Source organism: Pleurodeles waltl, chromosome 3_1 (assembly GCF_031143425.1).
Source record: "Pleurodeles waltl isolate 20211129_DDA chromosome 3_1, aPleWal1.hap1.20221129, whole genome shotgun sequence".
NCBI classification, from domain to species: Eukaryota; Metazoa; Chordata; class Amphibia; order Caudata; family Salamandridae; genus Pleurodeles; species Pleurodeles waltl.
This window is the reverse complement of record NC_090440.1, coordinates 841,881,300-841,906,977: the sequence shown is the minus strand read 5'-3', so window position 1 is coordinate 841,906,977 and position 25,678 is coordinate 841,881,300. Positions and strand designations below refer to the sequence as shown.

The window sequence follows — 25,678 nt, the reverse complement described above, 5'->3', positions numbered from 1 at the left end:
TAATATCTATGTGTAGTAGTATTAGCATTAGTAATACTATTGTCATCGCTAATAATAATTTTGTTATAACTATTGTAATTGTTTCAATATTACTCTTATTATCCCCTTTTCAATTGCTTAAATTAATCATTTTGTCAATATTGACCTATTTTTAGTGGTAGGATTAGTAATATGAGTAGTATTATCAGTATTGGTTATTGTTATTATTATTACATGTTCACAAACACAGTACCAATAAGGAGGAAGCAACAGAAGAATGCCGATGTGCAGCTGCAACCAGGATGAGTAGAAAGAGCTGGTTGTCAAACTGCAGATGCTGGAAGTCTACAACCATAAAGATGGCAGGCACTCACATACCTTCACAGGAGTGCCCATCTGATGCCAGCTGGTATCCCTGGTGGCAGGAGCAGCGGTAGCTACCGAAGGTGTTTGTGCACAAATGCCGGCATGGAGATGTTGTGTGATCAAAAGACAAGGAGCACTCGTCCACATCTGGGGAAGAGGAAAACCCAGCAGTATGTAGGGTTAGTTTTTATTCCGCAGAAAAATGAAACGGGCAAAGAGCCCCTTTTGTCAGGTATTTTCAACCTGGTTGTGACTTATAGTTTCCACACAAACATCCGGTAATCTGAACAGCTGTAAAACACCCTTTATTGTCTAAAATCCCCCAAAAATGTTTCAGAGATGTGACCAGCAGGAACATGGCTGGAGAAAGGACTTTGTACTCACCAAAAAAGTCACAGTTAGTACCCTCTCCTCATGCAAAAAGTCATTTTCGTAAGCATAGCTAGAACTTGTAAACACAGTAGAAGAATAGAGAGAATCTAAATATAATTGCTGACCTAAAGTAGCAATCCATCATAACTGCTGCTACCGCATCAGAAAAATAAATGGCATCAGGAAAGGGTGGTAGAGTGGAGTGTCTGAGCTCTGCACTCCACAATCAACCAACAGACACAATAATTTCAATGTCCAGCTTATTTTCTAAGAAAAATAAAGTACTTTTCATAATACAGCAGTACTAAATAATACACAATCCAAAAATAACAATGACCCCGACTGATTGCATATTTTCAAAAGTTGTGCATGATTATTTGAAAAGCAAAGCAAAGACGTCTGATGTACAAATGTAATATCTTAGGGTGAGCTGAAAAAAACTAAGAAAACACGCTGTTACCCAAAGTATTATATGTGGGAGCCAAAAGGGTGAGGCTCACAATAGGTGTTATTTACGGAAATGGTTGGAGTACACATTTTAAAGCTGTAAGCAAGCAATAACTCAAGTAGTTTTCAAGAGTCAATTTTCAGATTAAGCTAGATTTTACAGTAACCTTTTACTCTTCCACAGCAGGTCTAAAATGTGGTACAGGCAAAACGGTAATATGTCATACGAAGAAATTAACACCCAACAGGTCACAATTGACTTTTTTCAAGATTGACATAAAAGATCTGTTCACATAAAAATAAAGTAGCCTTCTTGCAAAGGTGCCTGCAGTAATGGTTCTAGCTATTTTTTGGTGTCCAAGTAATCCATCTAGGAAGGAAAATACAAATTAAATGAGCAGACAAGTTGAACCAAAAAGGGTAATATCAATGAGGGAGATGCAAACGTATTTGACCTCCTAGGAAACGGATGGTTCCTCTAAAAGTGAGGGGTGGTATGAATGAGACTGATATCCAGTACAAAGATGTTGTAGTTGTATGTGGATCAGTAGACAGTAGAATATGTAGCTATGATAAGTCAATACAAACATTAGCGGAACCACTAAAGGGTAATGTGAATGGACAATAAATGGCACTACAGCCAATGATCCCTGTTGCAAGTCTCTTCTGGGTGACTCTTCTCTGGTTGCCTACCCATCTTAATAATCAGGTAAAGTATGAGTCAGGCTGAGGTGCAATCTTTTTACCATAGCCAAATGTGCATGCAGTTCATGATTGCCCTCAAAATGTACCCCTGTACTGTGCAACAGGTGAGTGATTGTCTGTTTCAACCTCTTTTCAGGCAGTTTTGGTGGCACCCCATGCTCCTGTGAGTGGGGCCATGGTGAACAAGGATATCCCCAGGTCACTAGGCAGACCACGCAATGGTAGCATTGATCTGCACTCCTTCATGGCGCAGTCCTGCAATACAGCAGTTCTATTGCAGGTGTAGCCCAAGCCCCAACTACAGTGGTGTCCATAGCCGGTAAAGATGTCAAGGGTGCAGATGGGCAAACAACTGTAGATGCAGCGTGGTCATGGCTGATGTGAAGATCGTGAAAGGTGTGGACTAGCTCAGGCCAATGGCAGTTGAAGCCCAGATCATCACACCAAATGATGATCACAGCAAATGTAACCCTGAATGGGCCAAAGGAAGTTGTGGCCTGATTGGCCTAAAAATGATCAGGGAAGAGGAAGAGCCAATTAGATCAAAGGCAGTTGCAGCCCTGATGAGGTGAAACAATGATGGTAGATGCAGCCACAATTGAGCCAAAGGAATTTGCAGCCCTGTGTGGCAAAAACGCAAATCAGGGCACAGGCAGCCCTGATTGACCCAAAGATACAGCAGCGTGCAATGGTCCTTGCCAGAGGCCAGTGGTGAGACCAGGAAGACCCTTTGAAAGGCAGGCCACTACTAGCTTTCTCTCAGGTACTCAGCTCTCTGGATGTCTCTAAGTCCCATGGTACATAATGTGTCTCTGTCCCCCTGACAGTCTTTCCCGCAGTAGGGTCAGCCAGACTCCTTTTCTTTCTAGCAGACAGGTAGGCTTCCAAACACTTCAACTTCAGGCAGCTCCTTATTACCTCTAGCAGGAAGTATAGACTTCAGGTGACTTTCTCTGCTTGGAAGAGCAGTCCTCACCCTCCATTTTGTGCTATGCTAGGTCAGGGGCAACCAAAATGGATCTCATTGGCTTCAGTACTCAGAATAACTCACACACATGCAGCCTATTACTACACAAATGTTGAATGCACAATGCATGTACACACATTCGACATACGCACAGAGTGGTGGCACATGGTTCTGGTCATACAAATAACAGCAGAACTTTATGGAAGTGAGGCCAGTAGGCTCCACTCTCAGGGACACAGATAAAAACATAAAGTCACTCAATCAATCCATCCAAAACATAGGGGGTTATTCTAACTTTGGAGGAGTGTTAATCCGTCCCAAAAGTGACGGTAAAGTGACGGATATACCACCGGCCGTATTACGAGTTCCATAGGATATAATGGACTCGTAATACGGCTGGTGGTAAATCCGTCACTTTTCCGTCACTTTTGGGACGGATTAACACCTCCTCCAAAGTTAGAATAACCCCCTTAGTCTGCTCCCACCACTGCTTTATGCACTAAACCCAGGTCGGGAACAGAAGTCCTCTCTTCATAATGAGGGCACGCTTGGTGCGCCCCTCCATGTCACAGGACAGATGCAGGACCTCACATGGTCAAGGAAAGCCCTATGTCTCTGTGCACACACTTAGATTAACACAACCTCAGGGTAAAAAGAGACAGGATACCACATATGCATGCAGTCAGGTATTCAGAGTAGAAGATACAGCTGTATACAATGCTGGGGGTATTCATGTCCTTTTATTAACACCATAACGGCATTGACATTCCTCCATTCCTTTTTAACTATTAATGTCCTTGATTGAAGATACTCAATATAAACATATGGTAGTATGAGTGAGAACCAAACAAACCTCTGTAATCTCATCCCATCATACACTTGAAAGTATATGGGTCAAGACAGTCACAGATTAGATTTGAATTCCCAGCAAAAGCTGTCTTAAATCAAATGGTTCAAGACTGTATACATAGCAAGAAGAGGAGGCTCTCTTTGCAATCAGCCCTCAGTAGACCAAAAGGCAGGAGGCTCCTGTACAATGGTGGGTTCCTGCATAGTTATGGGCAAGATATTCCTTTAAAATTTGCATTTGTAATTCTTTTTTTTAAATGTTTTTTATAATTGTTTTCATATATAATCAGCGAGTGTAACAACATTTTGTGTATTCCTGACGTAATACATCAACTATAACGATCACAGATTAACAATAGCCCCTTAATTCTCTCCACCCCACCCCCTTGTCAGTATTTTGCAGTGAGAATTCCTCTTCTCTGACCTGTATTGTGTTTATATTGTGTGACTTGCTGTCCCATCCTCTCTGGTCTATCGAGCTCCCTTTCATCTCATTTGAGTTGTCGTGGCTTCATCTCATCTACTGTCCCACATTCTAACAGCACAGTTGGTTCCACTATTGAGCTATCCCATTTCCCAGTTCCCCCATATCTTCTCGTATTTTTTTCATTGTCTCTATCTCTGTATATTTCTTTTTCCAGTATGCGGCATCTATCCGTACCCTCTCTCCGTTCATCGTGGCTTGGTGCTGTTCCCGATCTCCATCTCCTAGCTTTGTCCCTTTTTGCAATCCTAAGTTAATCAGTAATTTTTGATATCTTGTTTGTTCAGTGTGGCCCCATACCCCCAGTATCACTGACTCCGGCGTCATTTCCATGCTAGTCTCTGTCACACGCTCCAGGGTTCCCCTCACTTCCTCCCAGAACTTGACAGCCCCGGGGTAGGTCCACAGCGTGTGATAACATGTTTCCTCTCTCCCGCATCCCCGTAGACATTTGTTGTTTGCTGCTCTCCCTATCTTAAAGAGCAGAGATCTTGTATAGTATACTCTGTGTAGTATTTTAATTTGTATTAGTTTGAGGGATGCTGGAATATCCACTTCTGCCGGAAAGATCAGAGCCTCCACCCAGTCCTCCTCTTCTAAACCTTAACAGTCTCTTTTTTCATCGTTCCCATAGAGTAGACAAAGGGGTTTGTGATATTAATTTCTTTTGTATCCTCCCCTCTAAGAGTCTCATTTCTAATAGGGCGTGTTCCTGTGTCTCTTCTTCTATGGGAATACTGTGTTTCAGAGCTGCCTGAAGGCGGGCTTATTGTAGCCATTGTATATCTGACATTTAGTATTCATTTTGAAGATGTGAGAAGGGTGCCACCCCGTTTGTGTCCCATATGTCAGCTAAATATGTTATCCCAATGTTATCCCAGCCTTTATAGCCCTTTAGGGAATTTATCTTGGGTAGCCTGTTCCCTTCCCATAAAGGTGTTTTAGGAGTCAGACGTGTGGCCCATCCCATCTCTTTAGTAAGTTGGCCAACGGTTTATTATGCTAAATTGTGTCGCCTCATAGTATTTCCGGATATTTGGCAGGGCAATACCCCCTCATATTTTGGTCTTAGTAAAGTGCGCAGTTTGATTCTGGGTTGCCCCCCTGACCATAGTAGTGTTCGTAGAAGGGAGTCTGCCTGGTGAAAGAATGTTTCTGGAATTGGGTATGGGGAATGGTGTAGAATATATAGGAAGTGAGGTAATGCTACCATCTTAAAGAGTGCTGCCCTTCCCATCAATGAGATCGGTAGGGTTTGCCAATGCCTAGTCTCCATCTCGAATCTCTGCAGTAGGGGTTGGAGATTAGTGGTGTAATGTAGGTGGGGTTTGCCTGATATCCAAATTCCGAGGTATTTGAATTTCTCCAATTCCACTCTAACTGGTAACATTGTATGCTTTTCAATCTCCCATATCTCCACGGGAAACAGGAATGATTTACCCCAGTTTATACTGAATCCTGACACCTTCCTGAATGTTCGAAAAATTTCTCCCAGACGACCCATTGAGGATGGCGTCTGAGTGAGATACAATAGTATATCGTCCGCGTAGAGCGAAAACTGATCCTCCTCATCACTATTTGTTGGCCATCCTCTTATCGACGGATCTGTCCTTATCCAGTCAGCTAGCCCTTCGATCGCCAATGCAAATAACGTCAGCGATAGTGGACACCTAGTCCTTCTGTGAAGGTCAAATTCCTGTGATGTGTATCCGTTTACCCTCATTTTTGCTGTTGGTCTTTTGTATAGTAGCTCTACCCATTTCCTAAATCTGGGGCCAAATCGCATCTAAGCCATCATGCCAAACATATATTTCCACTCTACCGAGTCAAATACTTTATTGGCATCTAAGGAGAGGATTGCTCTTCCTTTAGTCAAGTGTGTTATTAGGGCTAAATTATTATGGAGCCTTCGGAGATTTATGGCTGTAGAGTGTCCCAGGATAAACCCCATTTGGTCCAGGTGGACCAGGGTCACCATCACCCCGCTCCGTCTGATTGCCAACGTATTCGCCAGTATTTTGGCATCAACGTTTAATAACGACATTGGGCGGTAAGAATCCCCTCTATCTCTGGGTTTGTTTGGGTAGTAGGATGATCGTCGCTGTTCTCATGTCGGGTAGAAGTTCCCCAATTTCAACAGCATGATGCAATGAAGCAAGCAGGTGAGTTATCTGTCCTTTCCTGAGTTTCTGAAAAAACTCTACGGGAAGTCCATTAGGCCCCAACAATTTCCCTTTCTGTAGTAGACCCAATGCTGCCAACATTTCTTCCTCAGTGATCTCCTCCTCGAGATACGCTGTTTGTTGCGGGGATAGACATGTCATGGGGCAATAGTTTAGGAAGCTATCCATTTCTGCCTCTGGAATTATTATGCAGGATTTGTAAAAGTCCTTCATTTCCTTAGGGTCCCTAATTAGTTTCCCTTCAGCTGTCCAAATTTCCCTTATGTGGGAATCACTTTGTTCCTTCCTTCCCAACCATGCCAACAGTTTACCTGCTTTATTTCCAGCTTCATATAGCCTTTCGCTTTGTAGTAGGTATTGTTGACATACCTCCTCCTGAGTTACTATATTGTATTCCTCTCTTGTTTGATTCATCTGTTTTTTAATATCTTGTGTCGGGTGTGTTGCATATCTCTGTTCCAATGCTATGAGTTCAGTTTCTAGTGTTACCAGTCTTTTCTCTCTGTGCCACCTTTCTCCTATTTCTCTCGCTATTATCTCCCCTGAAGTGAAGTAGCACTGAGTGACTTGCTGTAGGTCCTCCACCACCTTCGTGTTTTGTAATCGCCATGTTTGCATGCGCCATTCTTTTCCTGGTGTAAGGGGGCCCAGAGACACAGTCATCTGTAGCGGGGCATGGTCGCTAATTCCACTAGTCCGATAGTCTATCATTTTAATTCACAGCAGCATGTCCGCCTTGGTCAGAAATTAGTCCAGTCGAGAGTGCATATCATTGATGGCTGAATAGTAGGAGTACCCTTTTTCTTGCCCATGTAGAAACTTCCATGCATCACATAAGCCCATCGCCTGTGTAAAGCCGTCCAGTTTCCCCCTATTGGGACATCCTGTCCTTGATATACTAGCCTTGTCCAACTCCATATTCATCACCATGTTTGAATCGCCTCCCAATAAGATCGATGCTGGTGGTGTTGTTGTGAGTATTGTACCTATTTTTTGGAGTATCCATCCTTGCGGGGGTAGATATACATTAACTAGTAGTATAGGCATATTTTTATATGTCCCCAGAACTGCTATAGAACAGCTGTGCGAGTCTGCCCATGTACGTGTAGGATGGAATTGGAGGCCTTACAGCCGTTGCAGTGTATTTACCTGTTTATTCTGTTTTCATTGCTGTGCATGGGGGTATATGGCGGGTGAGCCGTTCTGTCTCTGGGTTTTGTGATCTCCCTTATCAGGACAGTCCCATCTCCTCCCCAGTGCCTCCGAGCTCTGGGTGTTCTCTCATCCCCTCTCTGTGTTTCTGGGTGTGCCTGATTCTGTCTCTTCTTGCCTCTGGATTTGCTTCCCTCCCGGAAACGTTCCAGAGTCCTCAGGGTCTTTGTTAACCGGGCCGTGTGGCCCCCTGCATGCCCTTTTTAAATTGTCTCCAGGAGGGGGGGAGAGGTTCATTCAATTATTTCTGCTTTTTGGTGGTCCTACTGCTTAGTCGTCTTTTCCTCCCCCCGCAGATCCCTGGGGCCCATTCCTCGCACTCTGAGGCATAAGGAGGAGGAAAAGACAATGGCGGCCACTCCGTCCCTCTGCTCCCAGACTCACTGCCCTGTCCCTGGGCTGTCGGTGTGCTTCTGATTCCTCCCAGGTCTCCCGATCCGCTTGACAGGAAAGGGGGGAGCTCTCTATAGGTCTTCGCCACCACGTGGTTGTCGCTTCTTGTTTCGCTGAGTCCCCCGATCCCCAGGGGGGCCTGGATCTCTTTCGTGGGGTCGGAACAGCACCTCAACAGGATATTTGCCCTTCAAACCAGGGACAGCAATCGGAGCTCCGGACTACGCATCCGACTCCATTGCTGACTTGGCCACGCCCCCTTGTAATTCTTTTTCAATGTGGGTGGTGGGTAGGAGTGAGTCTGTTAAGCAGTTCATATTATTTCCTGTCCTGAGCTCATAATTTAAGAAAGGTCTCTTTGATTCTTGGTGTGTTTCAGCAGAAGGAAGTATTCCTGAATTTTAAAATGTTGCGTAGCTTCTGGTCATGTAATTATCTTCTTACACTGAGACAACTGTGATAAAACTCTTGTGTTGTAAGAAAAAGTTATTTGCTGCCTCTCTGGTTGGGTTTGGCCTATGTAGATGATCTACAGTTAAGGCAAAGAAAAACGCCTTCCACCAAAAGCAATGATTGATATGCATAGGTGGTAACAAAAAGAGAAACTTCAAACAGAAAATATCATACAAATCAACTTACATACATCCAACACATCACAGATTCGCAACATAGTTGGCGATCACCATGACCACAGCAGCCCTTCATGATATGTCGTGTCACATTCAACAGACCACACACTACAACACTCTTAACATTCACAGTGGGGTTTTATGTTATCTAACAATGCTAATCACCAAGAAGCAACATACAAAGTCTCTGTGACCAGGCAATGACCATGTCTACAGTCCTTGAAGATGTCTAAGCAATTAACAAAGACCTTATAGACTTACCTTCGAAATACCAAAGTCATACACCAACAGTTAAATAAACAAGTAGTAGCCATCTATCAAATATAATGACCAGAACCCAATACCTGGTACTCATCATCACAAGCTGAATTAGATCCACGTCTTTGATGGCAACCCCAGAACCATAAAGAAAGTCCAAAGATTGTGGAATGTCCTATGAGGTCATACCAATTGCAAATTATGTGCTATATGCATTCCAATAACTTAACATAAGCCTTCTGTTCTGGTCCATTCCTTTTTACATCAGTTGAGATCCAAATCAGGTGGTGTCAATACATCTAATATTACATTGGCCTCCTGAGATGAAACAGCACTTTTGGTCAGCTTGAATGGGATGGTGGATGGTACTGCTTTATTGATGATATAGGTCTTGATGAGGATGATGATGCAGGCCTGTAGGAAAATAAATTAAGGATTTGATATCTTTATGTTGGACAGTCATTTCGACTATTAATTGGTTGAGATTTTGTCAAGGACCCGACGCAAAGAAGGCCATTCTAGTTTCCTTATCGACTGCCTCCCAGTAGTTGTAGTGCCACCCTGCACTTTAATACACATGTGAAGGGTGTTTAAGTGTCTTCTTAAGAGGGTCAATCAATCAATCAATCAATCAGGAATTTGTAAAGCGCACTACTCACTCGTGAGGGTTTCAAGGTGCTGAGGGGGGGAGAAGTGGGGGGTGCTGTTACTGCTCGAACAGCCAGATCTTGAGAAGTTTCCTGAAGGTAAGGAGGTCTTTGGTCTGGCGCAGGTGGATGGGAAGAGTGTTCCACGTTTTGGCGGCGAGGTGCTAGAATGATCTATGGCCGGTTGTAGTTCTGCAGACGCGTGGGACAGTTGCAAAGGTGAGGTCGGCAGAGCAGAGATGCAGGATCGAGGTGTAGAAGGAGAGTCATCTTTTGAGGTATTCTGGGCAGGTCTTGTGCAGTGTTTTGTGAGCGTGGGTGAGGAGTTTGAGGGTGATTCTTTTGTTGACTGGGAGCCAGTGCAGGTTTTTCAGGTGGTCTGTGATGTGGCAGTGGCAGGGAATGTCCAGGATGAGGCGTGGTGAGGCGTTCTAGGTGCATTTCATCCTCTTCTGGAGTTTGGCCATGGTTCCTGCATAGAGGGCATTGCCGTAGTCCAGCTTGCTGCCTATGAGGGCTTGGGTGACTGTTCTTCAGTCCTAGTTAGGAAAAAGCCACTAGGGCAAAACACCTCCTTGGCCATCTTGATTGTAGATATTAGGCAAAACTAAGTTGATAAGCAAGGCACTATAATCACCCTGAAACAAAGTTGAGAAGTAGCCATGCATACGTATTTCTGTAAGGCCAAATCTATGAGAAAACATTATGGAAAAAAGCAAACAATCTGCGCTGAAAATGAACAGCAATGGGCAATGAGGATGTCGAAAAATCAAGAAACAAATGTTTTGGAAAGCATTCCTCTCAAGCTCAACACGGGAATTATATAACAGGAAGAACGGTAAAGACCATCTTAGTTTGGGGGTTTCAGACAGCAAACACTGGAGACACAACCATATCGGGGAGGCATAGATATAAAGTAAGATCCTCCTATTCTTTCACAAACATTTTATCTTCAAATATCAAATAATGGGCTGTGAAGGAAAATGTCGTCAACTATTGTAATTCTTCATTTCTCCACTAGTGTCTCCTGTAGTAAGTGCATTGTACGACGAATGAAAGGGATTCAATCAGCCAGAACACTGATACCAGCATAGTGGAGTGAAGAAAAAACTCCCATGGCAGGCTGAGCACATGTACCATAGATGTGCTGTCTTCACCGAGTACAACGTAAGGCCAAAGAAACATGCTACCGCTGTTGAGTTCTACTCTAACTCCTGCTCCAAGATGTAATAGACTTCTGTTTCAAGTACTTTTTACCTGCCCTATATGATCTTCTGCAGCCATTTCAGTTTGTTATATGAAACAATCTTGTATAATCTGGAGAAAGCCGAAGCACTCAGTGAAACTGCTGAAATCAGGAAAACCACCATATATTCCTTAGATGTGGGTATTTTTAGATTATTTAATTAAACTGAAGCGCTGTTTGACTTGTTACTTGCAAGTTAGATTTGTTCCCAAATGTTGTAGAAGGAATCTGTTAAATACTGGGTAACCTTTTCGTAACTTGTAGTGCTGGAATTTCACATGTTCTGTATAATTATGCCATCTAGTGTTAGGGACAGGCATTTGCAATTTGTGTGTGTTACAATAATTTTTCACTCACAAAGTTACTTGTAATCTCTCCCTTAGCCCGCAATGCAAGAGGGCAAAGACTCCACCTGAGACTGTTTTTCCCCCAGTGGGTGAATAATGATAGTGGAATATACTGAAGGAGCACATAATGTACTGTGCATTGTGAAGTTATACCTGTAAAAAAATTGTGGATCACTGTTCACTACGGGGGTGGAGGGGGGTCACATGTGAAACTACAGCACTACAAGATACAAACAGATGGTCAGAGGGTATGTAACATTTTCCATTCATATCATTAATGGATGTAGGTACCATGATCTGCACAGACTGTAAAGCGGTTCCTCCTAGACATAGTGGCTGGCGAGCAGGTGATGCAGATGTTTGGACGAATGGCCAGATTTAGAGTTTGGTGGATGAATTACTCCATCAAAAATGTGACAGGTATTCCACCTGCCTTAGTACAAGTGCATTATCTCCTATTGGATATGTAATAAGGAGGAAGGGATATCTATCATATTGTGATGGAGTAACATGTTCATCAAACACTAAATCAGGTTTAAAATTCTTAAACTGTTTGGCCACCTAAGGATTCCTGAGGGCCAAAGAGTTGTGCTTGCTGAATGTGTGACGTGTTCACCATGTATCAGTTCTACAGATGTTTGCAATGGAAATATTCCCTAAAAAGGCCATGGTGCTGGATTTCTTTTGACCGATGTGTGCTCTTGTCAATGTAATGAACGTGCTGTTAGCTTTAGAATAGAGTGTTTGAATGCATGTAACTATTTGCCTGTTTAGCCCACCATTTGAAATAGAGTCCCTTATGTGGAGTTTCCAAATGTAACAACGAGGTGTTTTGTTTTTTTAGATGAATTCAGCTCAGTTAATATAATAAATTAACACTCATTTAACATGAAGTGTATGCAATGCCCTCTCTGTACAGACTCTAGGTTTCCAACGAAGATGGGTAATTCAATTTTCTGGTTAACATCGGAAGGTGAAACCACCTTTGGGAGAAATGTTTTCTCCAAGCTATCCTATCCTTGTACATTTGAGCAAAAGGTTCATCTACTGTCAATGCTTGTACCTCAGTGATTCTTGTCAGTGAGGTTATAGCTCCCAAATAGTCTACTTTCCAAGGGAATAACTGCATGCTGCAGTGAAATGGCGCAAACGAGGTACCATGGATCCTGTCAGAACTCTATATATATTCCAGACTGGCACAGCAGCTAAATGTACATAGACATGTATGTCAACCCTACTTTCTCCAAACATTACAAATAGCAGACCATATTCTGAACTGATTCTTTCAGAGGGTCTGTCTGTTGCCCTAAACAGTCGAGGACAAATCCTTTCCACCATGAAGCACTGAAAGCATGCCTGTTGGGTTTACACATCTCCTGCAGAATCTGCATAACCTCCTCTCCATATTAAGGTGAACAGCCTCTAGGATGGTAGGTGTCAGACTGCTAGATTCAACTGACTGGGTCTGTCTGAGCTGACCCTGATGCTGGGCAAGACGTTTGGTCTGAGTGATGGCTTCTCTTGGTGATGTACCAACATTTTTAGCAGCATGGAATGCCATGGCTGTCTCACCCAAATTGGTGCTGCAAGAATAAAGGTCATTGGTACTTGCCACTTTTCCTCACTATATATGGGAATAGAGGTAGTAGAGGAAAAATGTAGGTAAATATCCTTTACCAGATCATCCATAGTTTATTGCTCAAAAACTGTGGATGTAGGAACCTGGAAAGAATGTTTTGACATGGTGCATTCTGCGGTATGGCGATCAACTTGATTGTGGGAGTGCCCCATTTTAGGAAGAGCTTGGGGATTTATTTCCTATTTTTGGGGTTGTTGATGTGTCCTATTGAACACATCCACAAAATCATGGTCTACGTCTGGGAGATGGTCCACTAATAGCAGAATGTTATTTCCAGTGGCCCTATGACTAATCTGGGTTAAAGCTGACAGTAGGGATAAACAACTTCTCCCGTACTTCTGGAGTACATTGCTGTCATGTTATCTGTCTTTAATGAGAACACATTTGTCTCATTTGAGTGACGATTGTATCACTGGGATGTACCCAGGCAATTGAGGCAACATTCCTTTTGTTCTTCAGTCCAGGTTCAATGAATATATGGGTGAGATGTGTTCCCCAATCGATGAGTGAGGCATCCATGATAATGGACGTCTGTGTAACTGGATTAGGAAAAGGCATGACCACCAAGTTCATTTTATTCCACAAATATCCGGGGTTCTAGGCCCTACAGACACTGAGTCTTCCACTGACCACCCCATGTGAACACTGTCGCTCTAAATAGTGCACACGTGTAATCTCGCATACAGCACTATTGTTATCCATGATGCCCAATACCCAACTGTTTTATTTATGGCCTCACTGTGACAGCAGGTGATGTCTGAAAAACAGGAGAGCACTCGTTGCAATGTCATCTCTGGCTCTTGCTTTGGGGGGGCTTTTTCCATGACGGAGTTTAGAAAAGTTCGTAGAAAATGCTGAATCTGCTGTGGCATGAGATGCAACATTTGATATTGATTGTATAACCTAGCCTGTGTCACAGAGAAACAATTGTTCCAATGTACGGTAGGAGCAGTGGTGTAAACAAATATGAGGAGGCCCCCTGAAATATATACTGAAGGGGCCAACCACACTCACGTCAGTAAGGGCTGAGGGGCCCCCTCCAGTGTGGGTAGGCCAAGAGACCCCCTTACTCTGCGGGAACTGAAGGGGCCCCTGTTACACCCCTGTTTAGGAATTGTTGTGCTGATGTTGGGACCTGTAGGGTGGTGCATGGAGGAGTTGCAGGGAGCTGTGAGGAGGAGGAAGGGAGGAGGCCCTGCAAACTCAAGTAAGCACTGCAACCTCCAAAACAGTATACGACCTTCGACCCACAGAAGTAACCAAGGTGCACGTCCCGCAGCCCCTTCAGCTACACTGAGGCTCTCTTCCTCTTACCTTCTCAACCCCCTTCGTCCCACCCGACCATTGCAGTGCCGCCATTTAGCTGTGCTGTGCGTCTTGCCCCTCTGGAAAAGCTTGTTGCCTCTCACCTCGGTGCCCCCCTCATATCTCAGAGACGAAGTGAGTGGAGTTAGGTTGGGTGCCCAGTGGTAGTGGGGTTGGGCCTGACTTAGCGCCAGAGTTGTTGTTGGTCAGCTGGCAGTCAGCTGACTGGTTTACTCGGTTGTCTGGCTGATGGGTATGTGGGGTGAAGAGGAGGAGGGGGCTGTTGGGGTGGTGCTGGGAGTGTCATCTGGCAGCCCAGGTGCAGCTTGTGGCTGTTAGCCTGGAGGTTGCACAAATCAATGGTGCTTTCTCTTGTATCAGTGCATGGCGCTTTCCCTACACTGGACGCCTGATGTTGAAACTGCTGAACTATGTAAATCTCACTGAACTTTGCTGAACTCTGGTGTATCACGAAGTATGAATGGTGAATGCCGGACTGAGGCTGTTAATCTGTCTGGCCTTACAGGAAAGTAAGATCGAATCTATGGAACATCACTAGAAACCGCATTGTGTGCCATAGCCAGCACTGGCATGTGGACTAGCTGGGATTAGCTAGCGGGTTGTGGCTTTATTTATTTAGCATTGGCACAACACCACTTTGTTATCAGCCTGTCTTTCTTGTTAGGTGTTTGTAGACTTCAAGTGGCTTGTCCCTCCTTTTCATGCGTTTGGAGTTAAAATTACTTTGAGGAAACTTTGATCTGGGTGTTTGATTAGTGAATCTAATACAGCTAATAATTTATTGAAACTTAAAAAATGTATTTGTTGCAGGAAGTTCCAGTTGTCCTATTTGAAGTTCTATCTTTTCATCACAATCTTTTTATTAATAAGTGACAAGGAAAGAATGCCAATGGATACTGGAAGGGCTCTAGCTGTCAGCCTTCTATCAGGCCCACTCCCCTCACAATGTACTGATATGTGCGAGGGAGCTCAAGCTGGTCGAATCTCTCCTGCCATATTAAAATCTGACCCACTGTGTTCTGGCTCATCAGAAGGGGGAGTTATTTTAAGGGTGTCTAACCTTGGCAGTAATCAAGAGATGGGCTCTGTGGAGCTGGAGGCCGTAATGTCTGATCTTCCGCAGAATAGTCACTCTGAATTCTTCCTCATAAATGGCTTGCACAACAATGAGGAGCTGGACTTAAGAGGGATCCAGGGTGATCCTTTGGACTGCCTACCCGGCCAATATGTCTACCATGCTCCACTAAATTCACCTGGCTGGCAACTGGGCCCTCTGCTTAGGCACATGCTGAGAAGCCCAATACGTCAAATATACCTTGCTTGGTGGTGGTGCTATTAATGGTAAGAATTGGTAGAGGGAAGCATGTTTGAAATAATTTACCACTTCGAGAGCGGGCGAGTTGGGTCAGGCCTTGCAATGATTACCCAGCCACCCATTTCTGCCTGCATTATATTCTAGCACTCCCTCTCTGAGGCATTCCTCGGTCTTGTTGAACTCAACAAATTCATTGAACTCCATGAACTCAATGAATGTATTACATTGTGATTCTGTTGTGTTTACAGGCTCACAAGAAACTGCATAGCAGTCTAAAATGGATGAGGAGGGCGGGGGGAAGGCTTCATCTGAAATCATGTTCTGCATTGAGAAAGTGTTGCCGTCTATCTCATCTTTGTTGAAGAGATCGGTTTCTAATTCTGATCATGTGTTGAATGTGCTGTCCTCTGTGATTTTTGGGGTACAACACCGTACTACCTCGGGTTGGAGTCATTCGCAAGGTCAAAAAGGTAAAAGAGCTGAAATTGCAGGCTACCCAAGTTAACAAAGTGGTCCATGGGGGGGGGGGGTAAAAAGAAACTGGCACGCAGGTGGGCAAGCCCTGCAGGGCTGGGGTGTCACTCCCAAAAGCAGTTAGCAAATTGTGTAGAAAATTGCAGGAGGATGGGATGTGTTCATTAAAATATATATTTCAGAGATGTGATCAGGAAGAAGCAAAAGCACAGCGGTTGGGGAAAACTTTACCTATCAGATTTTTACTAAAGCAGCCTCTTTTGGTGGTGTTCCACCCCCTCCCTCTCGCTCAGATGTTGCCTCTTACTCAGCGCCTGTTAATGGGGCCCCCAGGGGGTGGTGGCTGACCTTGGTAAAATCCCCAAAGGGAAAAAGGAAAGAGAAATGACACATAATGAAATGCAAGCCTAAAAAGCTAAGGTTTGCAAGTTTTCTTGTTCAGCCTGCTCCTTTGGAGTCTCCCAGGAACTTGGAAAGGCTGAATGATGCCCTTCTTAACCTGAACTCTATGCCCTATGAGCCAGAATTTCCTACCCACTTGTGTTTTTTCTAATAGGCAGATAGAGTTTGGCTTAATTCTGTCAGGAACTTGGGGTCTGCTCTTACTGAAGGGGAGATCACTGTTGAGATTAATGATGGCTTAAATAGGACACAGGAGGATGATGAGAATGGGTTGGTTGGTGGACATGACGGTCTACGAGCCAAAGTAATATGTAGGGGTTTCCAAGAGGTGAGACAGGATTCAGTGCTGCCCCCTCTGGTCTCCCCTCCAGAGAACATGCCATCTGTACACAAAAATGGCTCTAGGACCTCTTACTGGGGAGGCACAACCTTTTTTTCCCCCACAAATGAGTTCCTTTGCTGGCCTTCAGACAATCTCTGTAAATCCGTAGAGGGCGAAGAAGGCTAGAGTTCAATTTCAAATATGTTGGATTTTGTATCTTTGTTTGATGGGGAATTCGGTCCTTTGAATAGACTATTTATTTTGCATTCGCTGTGGGAAATTAAGGCTTTGAAGTTGATTACATGTAAAGATATTGACACTGTCTATATAAATCCATCTGCAACTTACCTGAGTTCGAGAAACATTTTGTTCTAAATCATGTTGTCATTTATTTTAGAGAACTCTGATTATTTAAGGATGAGATGGGTTGATGTGTTCTGTGCAGAACCCTGTAAAGAGTTCAAATGTGACAGCCCAAGGTGGAATTCTCAGGGCTTCATGCAGGACATGTACTCTCAGGGATCTGTTAACCTGAAAGATATTACCGTCTCTGCAGGGAAAGATACAGAGAGGAGACTAATAAGCATTGTGGGAATGGAGGCTCTGAGTGGTTTGACTCCCCGGAGGGAAGATGAATCTTCTAATTGGAATTGGGTCGTTGGCACACTGAATGGGGCTAGAAACAATGCAAAGCATTCGGTGTTGTGGAGGTAGCCCTCTGGGCATCTTAGAATCTTGTAACATTGCTGGCTTAGATCAACCCAGTATAAAATTGAATTATGCAGTGCATCTTAAGACATTAATTATATGTTTGTAGGAAACATGGGTCTGTAATGATTTCTCAGTTGATAATTATATAGTTTACTCCTGTGGGGCCACACCCTCCATTGAAGGTCATGCCAGTGGAGGCATTGCAATTTTCCTTCAAAATAATATAAATTGTAATCCAAAGGTATTTGTACATCTGTTAGACCTGACAGCCTAAAGGTGGCCTTCCCCCAACTTTTCCCTGCCTCTCTCCATTTTGCTGGTTTAGGACCCTGCACACTTTACCACTGCTGAGCAGGGATAACATACTTGTGCTCTATCCCCTACATGTGGTAACATTAGTTTATTCTCAATTGGTGTGTTTAATTTAGCTACAAGTCCCTAGTAAAGTGCACTTGATGAGCCTAGGGCCTGTAAATTAAGTTCTACTAGTGGCCTGTAGCAATGATTGTGCCACCCACATAAGTAGCCCCTTAACCATGTCTCAGGTCTGCCATTGCAAGGCCTGTGTGTGCAGTTTCACTACCACTTCGGCTCGGCATTTAAAACTACTTGTTAAGCCTTAAATGCCCCTTTTCGTACATATAAGTCACCCCTAAGGTAGACCCTAGGCATCCAATAGGGCATGGTGCTATGTAAGTAAAAGGCAGGATGTGTACTGATAAGTTTTACATGTCCTGGTACTACAAAAAGTCCCAAAGCCATTTTTCACTACTGTGAAGCCTACTCCTCTCATAGGCCAGCATTAGAAATTCCCTTACATGCCTTTAAGTGGTAAAGAGAAATCCTAATTACTGGTGAAGCTGGATTCTACATTACTATTTTAGAAATGCCACTTTTAGAAAGTAGGCATTTCTGTGCACTTACTGCTCTCTGTGCCTTACAGTCCGTCTCCAATCCACGTTTGGTCTATCCTGGTCGACAGCTCCCCTTGTGCATTCCATCCAGACAGCCATAAACACAGGACACTCAGCTACATCTGCATTCATCTGCACAGGGATGGATCTTCCTGGGTGAGAAGGGTGGAGGGGCTCTCCCTTACACTTCAAAGACCAGTGGCCTGCCCTCACACAAACTACTGATAACCTCCCACAGGGCTCCTGGCAGACAGGTTTAAGTTCAAAAGGGGTGCACTTCAAAACCACTCTTAGAAATCTCCCCCCCCCCTTCAAAGGCACTTAGAGGTATTTATACTGGGTCTGTGACCCCACCAAACCAGACACTTCTGGACCTACAACTGGATTCTGTCACAGGGACTGCATGGCTGCCCAAAGGACTCGTCTGGACTGCTTTGCTGGAAGGACTGCTGGGCTGCTTGTTGCCCTGCTGCCTGCTGGTCCCTGACTCTGTTGGAAGGACTCTGCTTTCCCCCACTAGTGCTCACCAAGGGCTTGGATTGAGCTTGCCTCCTGTTCTGAAGTCTCATGGCTATCAAAGATTTCACAAAAGAGAAGAAAATCCAGCATTTCGGAAAATTGATGCAATGCCTTCAGAATTCGATAACATGCCTGCCAGATTGACGCAGTGCCTATCTTGTGACTGAAGAATCGCTGCATCGACTGCCGGATCGACGAAATGTCTGTTTCCTCTTCACAGCGCATTCTGGATTTTCCACGCATCGTCCCAGGGTGTCAAAATAGCCCCGCATCTAAGTGAGGAACCAAGGCTGTGCTCCTGGAAACCAACTCATCACCTTACCACGTGGAAAGAAACAATACATCGTCTTCACCACACTGGAGAAAACAATTCATTACTTTACTTCCTGACACATCTCCTCCACTGCAGCCGTCTGCTTCCTTATTCTTGACATCAGGTACTGTGTGTTAAAAGGATACAGCCACTGATTCTTAAGGATTGAGACTCATTTAAATGTTTACAAAATGATAACTTGGCTTGTGCATATTGCATTGTGTCCTTTTGGTCTTATTTTATTCAGATAAATATTACCTATTTTCCTAAGCTGCTGTGGAGTACTTTTTGTGGTGTTTTCACTGTGTTACTCAATGAGTTATTGCATAAATACTTTACACTTTGCCTCCTTAAGTTAAGCCTGCCTGCCCAGCTACCCACAGGTGAGCACATGATAATCTAGGTTGTGTCCTCTGACTAGGATTGTGGTCCCTACTTTGACAGGGTGCATTACCTCTGCCAACTAGAGACCCAATTCAAACAGCATCCCTCTAACTTAGGCCTCTGCCTAAAATTATCAACAATTAAATAGTGTGGTGGACTATCACCCTTTTTGCTTGCAAACGTTTACATCCCCCCTGGTAACGTAAAGGATTCTTTAGTAAGTTCTATCCTTTCTTTGTTCATAATAATAGTAATAAGGAATGTCCTTTGATAATAATCGTAGGTAATTTTAATGCTAAGGTGTCTAATTCAGCTTGTTTGGCTTTTAGTAATTCTGAAATGAATGAGGCTTTGGATATTCCTGATGTGGTCTTATCAGAAACAATTAGAGTAGATATGATATGAGAAGTATTTGAGATCAAATGAACTTGTGTTTCGGAATGTCAGATGTCCCGAGATTCTTCTGCCTCTTACGCATTTTATTTTCCTAGAGGAAAGTCCTTAATTGATTATATGGTGGTATCCTACCAAATCTCTCAGTTGCTGATTCTGCGGACTGGTTTGAGGGATCATAGTAATCTTTCTGTGTCTGTTGATTTAGATTTCATGGCCCTTGATGATTGGAATTTTCTGAAGGACACAGCTGAATATAATAAAACAAATGGGTGCACCTTTTGGTCTCATGATAGTATGAAGCTTGTGGGACAGAATCTGAAAATTGCAAGCTTGGGGCCCTCTGATCTGTCTCCTAGTGATCCTATCTCCTGGTTTGAAAAGCAGTTGGCCCTCTTCCGAACCCTGGGGAGTAAAGAAAGTGTCAATCAATCAAACCTGTTTGTAAGGTCTCCTGGGCTGTGAAAAAGGTAAATCAAGAAATAAATTGCCCTGTGAGGCCAAAATATAAGCTTTTTGTGTCTTCTAGACAGAAAGAAATTAACCACCTTAAACAGAAGAGAATGACATTGAATGTTGTGGAACGTAGGAAGGAGGAGAGCAAGAAACAGATCAATATGAGGGAAGCAGCCATGTCATATAACCCTTGTAAATTCTAGCCCTTAATAACTAAACGTTGTGATTCTAGAATCACAGCCCAGGCTATTTTGATTTCATGCAACGTCTGGACACAGTAAATTACAGATCTGTATGCAAGTAACTCAAGTAACTGCGATCAGCATGTTTATAGTACTATAGATGATATGGAGTTATTTGGTCTGTCCTCTTGTAAGGACATTGAGGGATTTATTAAAGGTGCTCGAACTTCACGTGCTACGGGTCCTGACGAATTTTCGATTGCTCTCATTAAACAAGATTCGTCTATATGGGCTACTTTTAATGTCTCTTTTTTCATAATTTTTCAGCATTGCTATTAGTCGTGTGATATTCCATCTTCCTGGAAGGGTGGTGTTATGGTATACCTATCTAAAAATGTCCTAAGGCCTCTCATGCCAATTATAGTCAATTTGACCTTCTTGATGCAACAGCCAAATTATTTGCTAAAAGTTTACTTTCTCATCTTCAAGATTGGGTATTTGGCAATAACCTTATTCCAACTGAACAGATGGGTTTTCAAAAGAACTGTGTTACTCTTGATAACATTCTGCTGTTCAAACGTTGATAGAAAAGTACCCCAAGAGTAGGGGAATGCCTATGTATTGTGTTGTTATTGATTTCTCCACAGCGTTGGACAGGGTAGACCTAAGGACACTCTGGAGACAATTATCTGCATTAAATTGCTCTAGGACTTTTGCACGAGTTGTCCTCGTTTTGATTGTTATGAGCACTTGTATTATTCTGCTTTTTTGCACTTTATATCAGAGCACTGTATTTTGTAATTTGCACATTATTAAGAAGCAATGTTGAGCACTTTATGGAATTTTATTATTGTACAGATTTTTAAATGTGTTCTACTTGATTTTGTATTTAAATTGCGGTAGTGATGATGCTTTTTAGATGTTCTGTTGTTATTGTGAATTTTTTATGTGGACCTTGATTGAGAGCCAAAACATAAATCAAATAAAATTGGAAATTACAACTGAAGTTGTCAGCTGATGCTCTTTACCAGCCAATCATCTAGGGAAACACATAAATAGCATTTCTGGGCAGGTGTGCAGCCACCAACACTAGACATTTGGTGAACATCCTTCTGAGCGCTTGTACCCCAAAGACAAACACTTTGAATTTGTAGTGTTGTCCACTTACCACAAAGCACAGAAAGCGGTGGTGAGCTGGATGAATGGGGATATGGAAGTATGCATCCTTCATGTCTAGGGGAGCAATGTGGTACCCTTTGCGGAACAGTGGGATGCCGACTTACTGTGTAGTTATCTTTAAGTGCTCTGATACCATGTACCAGCTGAGGGGCCTGAGATCTAGTACTGGCCAGAGAGCCCCATTCCCTTCAGGGATAAGGAAGTCGAGGGAGTAGACTTTCTGACTCTGTTGGTGAGAGGGTACCAGTACTATGGTGCGTGTCGTCTCAAGCACTTTCAATTTCTCCTGCAATAGCAATGGATGGCCTTGACTCATTGCCTGGTGACATAGTGGCATTTGGTGTCATGGTGTGGAACTCTAAGCCATACCTCTGCTGTACCACTGAGAGCACCCTTTTGACAGACATTATTTCCTAACTCTGTGAGAGGAGAAACCTTAATCTTCCCCCAACTGGTGTTGTGTGGTCAGGCAAATCACTGTTTGAGGGTGCAGTCACCCCTGTCAGAGCCGCCTCTCGCCATTCCCACAGGACTTGGGACCCTGCATGTCCTGAAAGAACTGCTGTTGTTATTCCTGATGTAGGTAGGATTTGATGATTTGAAAACCACCTCTTGCGTCCCGTCTATGTAAAGCAGACCTAGGTGTTTGTGCGTGCAGAGCACCTATGGCCTTGGCAGTTTCAGAGTACTTTTGAATTTTCTCCAGATTGGAATCAGCTTTAGGGTTGAACAGATGCTCCTCTTTAAAGGAACACATTTAAGTGATGCTGCACCTCCATCCTAAAGTCTGTTGCCTATAACCTGGCATGGCCTATGAGGCAGACACTGGTGTTCACTTCCCTGGAGGCAATGTCTGCAGAGTACATGCTGCACCTGCACCTGATAGTTGCATTAAAGATTACCATCCCTTCCATTACCCCTTTTGCAGCAGTTGTCAGGGAGGTGTTTTATCAACTCCTTCATCTCCTCTCAGTGAAGGTGACTGTACCTGAAAAGCAGTCCAATTTAATTGTCGATTCTCCACTATGTTGCTGTACCCACAGCCACCCACCATTTATCTGTTTTTTGATTGAACACACATTTTCATAGCCTTCATATATCTTGTATAACATTGATCAATCATATCTATGTTACATCACACATATTGTTCAATACGTAAAAAGTAATAACATTTCATTGTATTACGTAGTCTTTTCATTCTACTCTCAACCATCGTAAATCATTTTGCTTCAGCCTCTAACAATTACTACACAGCATTCAGTGAATTACTTATCTACTTAACAAAGCAAAACATACAGCACCCGGACAGAAAACACCTTGAAGCAATGAATGTTGTATTCCTCAATCATTATGCAGAATTGGGGGAGGCAGCAATGTATACAGCATTGTCATTTCTTCATACACATTATACCTCAATTTAAATGTAAATCATATCACCGCACTAAATATCGACCCTTCAGTGTACAAGGTATTCTATGCAAGCACGTAATATTTAATAATCTTTATATGACATAAAGTACATTTGAAACCTTATGGCAGTGGTTATAATGATACAAAGACGGACGATTTAAAAATCAACCAAGTGCAATTTTTACAAATGCTTATGCTGCTTTTAACTCGGGTTGGGGGGGGGGGGCTGATCCTCAAAGGAGCTTATGTGTTTTCAGGTAATCCGCCATAACAGCCAAATGCACCATGAATGTAAGTAACACCCTCTGTTTATGGGTCAAGTTGTGCGCCATGAGAATTCAAGGTCATTCATTATCATTTTTTATATCCCATTGTAGGTGCACCGAGAGTTAATCCCAGTGAAACGCTCCCATAAATTGTTGCCTTCCCTGTCATTCCTTCTTATGGAGCACTGGCTTTCGACCAAAGCCCAGTGGTTGACTGCACCGCACCATTTAGCAGCAGAGAAGGAAGCAGCACTTTTCCATCGCCCATGTCACTGCTGTATCAATTTTGTTTCTCTTCTTGTCTGGAGGAGAAGCAGCCCAATTGCCTGTGCTGAGCCATACTCCTTGAAGTATGTGCCAATAGAGAGTATGATGGTACCTGCATCTGATGTAAATTGGATTACGTGGGGTCACCTTATAATTTTTTCTTGACCCATGGGGTGACCTATTGGACTTTGACTAGGTCTTTAAAGTGTTCTGTGGCAATTTTCATCCTGCTATTCTGCATGGAAGGTACTATACTAATTCATCCATCCTAGAAAGGTTTTCAACTAAGAAATTGTCCTTCTCTTCCTCTATATGTAGATTTACCTTGTAGTGCCACTCTGTCCATTGTATAACTGCATGGTAGGTAATGGTGTCATCCGGTGGAAAGGTCTTAATGCAATGGGGCTCAATGCCTGTCATTCATGGTATGAATCCTAAGGGTCGTTAAGGCTCCCTTTTCCAGAATCAGAGTGATCTGAATGGAAAGAGGACAGTGGTGACTGAGGAGGTGGCAGAGTGCGAGGCTGAGGCAGAACTGGTGGTGTGTGAGGTTGAGGAAGTTCTGATGGTGCTGCTATTGTGTGTGCGACCTAGGGGTAGAAGGTCCTGGAAGGGGACTGGTACCTTTGTAGGAACCCTTCTTGGAGTGCAAAATGTGGAGCTCAGAGCTCTTCGAAATCTGCTACTTAAATGTGAGCCTTCTTTTCTTTGGCACTTAAAGTCAGTTAGGCTAGTCCTGCCTAGGTGGCGAATCTAAGATTTTGCCATTTAGGGGTAGATGAAAATCTCGACAGTGAGGAGGGTCTTGCCGAAGTCTAATTTTGGTGTCAATGTGTGTTTCGGCATCAAGCACGGGGTTGGCTTCGGAGTCAGCTTTGAAGCCAATTTTGACTTGGAAAGGGTTTTTTCAGAAGCTAGGAATCGAGCGGGTGTTGATGCTTACTGTCTCTCACCAGAGGCTTTCCTGGCACCGTACAGGTCTTTTGGAGTTGAGAGGCCCTCAGAGCCTTGAACTAGACTGGGGGGTTAGAGCCCATTTTGGCTTGCCTCAGGGTTCATTGGGAGTGGTACTGGGTTTACAAAGTCAGTCCCAGAACAACTCATCCTCTGAGGACTATGGTAGGATAGTGGATTTAGGGGTTATTTTTGTCCTTGGACACTGGTATGGGCAAAACAAATAATTCTTCCTGTTCCTTTGCATATGAAGCGTTGGAGGATAGCACATGTGGGCTCTGTTCCCCTGTGGAGGATGGAAGCCTAAAGGCCTTGATGTCACATACTGCTGAATCGAGTCATTGTGAGTGCACCGTTATAGTTTTCTTCTACAGCTGGAACTAAATTGTCAGTGTCAAGCACAGAAAGTCCTAATAAAGATTGTAATTTGTCCTGTAGATGGTACTAGAAAGTCTGAACCCTACAGTAGAGGTGGAGTGTTTGTCCTGATGCATTGTGGGCTAAGGGATAGCTCACAGGGCATTTTGCGACCGACAAATTGGACTGCAGGACTATACAGAGCGCCATTATCTACAGCCATACATTCAAGATTCAGTTTATACCATATGAGAATAGCAAGATTAACTTTAAGGTTCATTCACTGTGTTTAATTTAAGAGCATGTCTAAAGTACCTCAAGCAACATCACTATGTAATTAAGTTCTTGATTCATCTTCCCATTTGAACCACCAGTTCACATAGTTTATTTTGTTGAAGATGTTGGAACTTGACATGGATCAGTTAAAGTTACATCCAGAAATGAGATCAGCAACATAGAAAAGAGGTGACCAAAGAGCTGAATAAGGAGAAGGTGAGAATGGGACAAGAAAACAAGGTTCAAGTCTAAACTATGTCTTACAAAAAAAGAAGACAAAATTGCACCATGTCTATGTCCCCTGAGTGCTTACCATTACAGGATACTTTATCAACATGGAGCTGGAAGCCAACACGGCATGCACAAAGGAAGCTGCCAAAAGTGTTTTGGCAGGAGTGTTGGCACAGACGTGCTCCACTTGGGCGACGGCATTCATTGACATCTGTGGAAGAAACAGAGGGGCAGATCGTTTACAGGAGTGATACATGGAAATGCATGATAGAGTGAGGGAGGTTAATGTTATAAATTATATACT

The 25,678-nt window shown here is 43.4% G+C and overlaps 1 protein-coding gene across 2 annotated transcripts in view; it reads right to left on the bottom strand.

Moving 5' to 3' along the window:
- Positions 1–25,678, bottom strand: part of VWCE (von Willebrand factor C and EGF domains) — a 424,528-nt gene that overhangs the window by 154,467 nt on the left and 244,383 nt on the right. For both annotated transcript variants that reach the window (XM_069223762.1, XM_069223763.1), the window contains 2 exons: positions 25,457–25,585; positions 358–492 (listed from right to left, as the gene is read on the bottom strand). In XM_069223762.1, the coding sequence (XP_069079863.1) occupies positions 358–492; positions 25,457–25,585 (264 nt within the window). The remainder of the gene's footprint in view (positions 1–357; positions 493–25,456; positions 25,586–25,678) is intronic.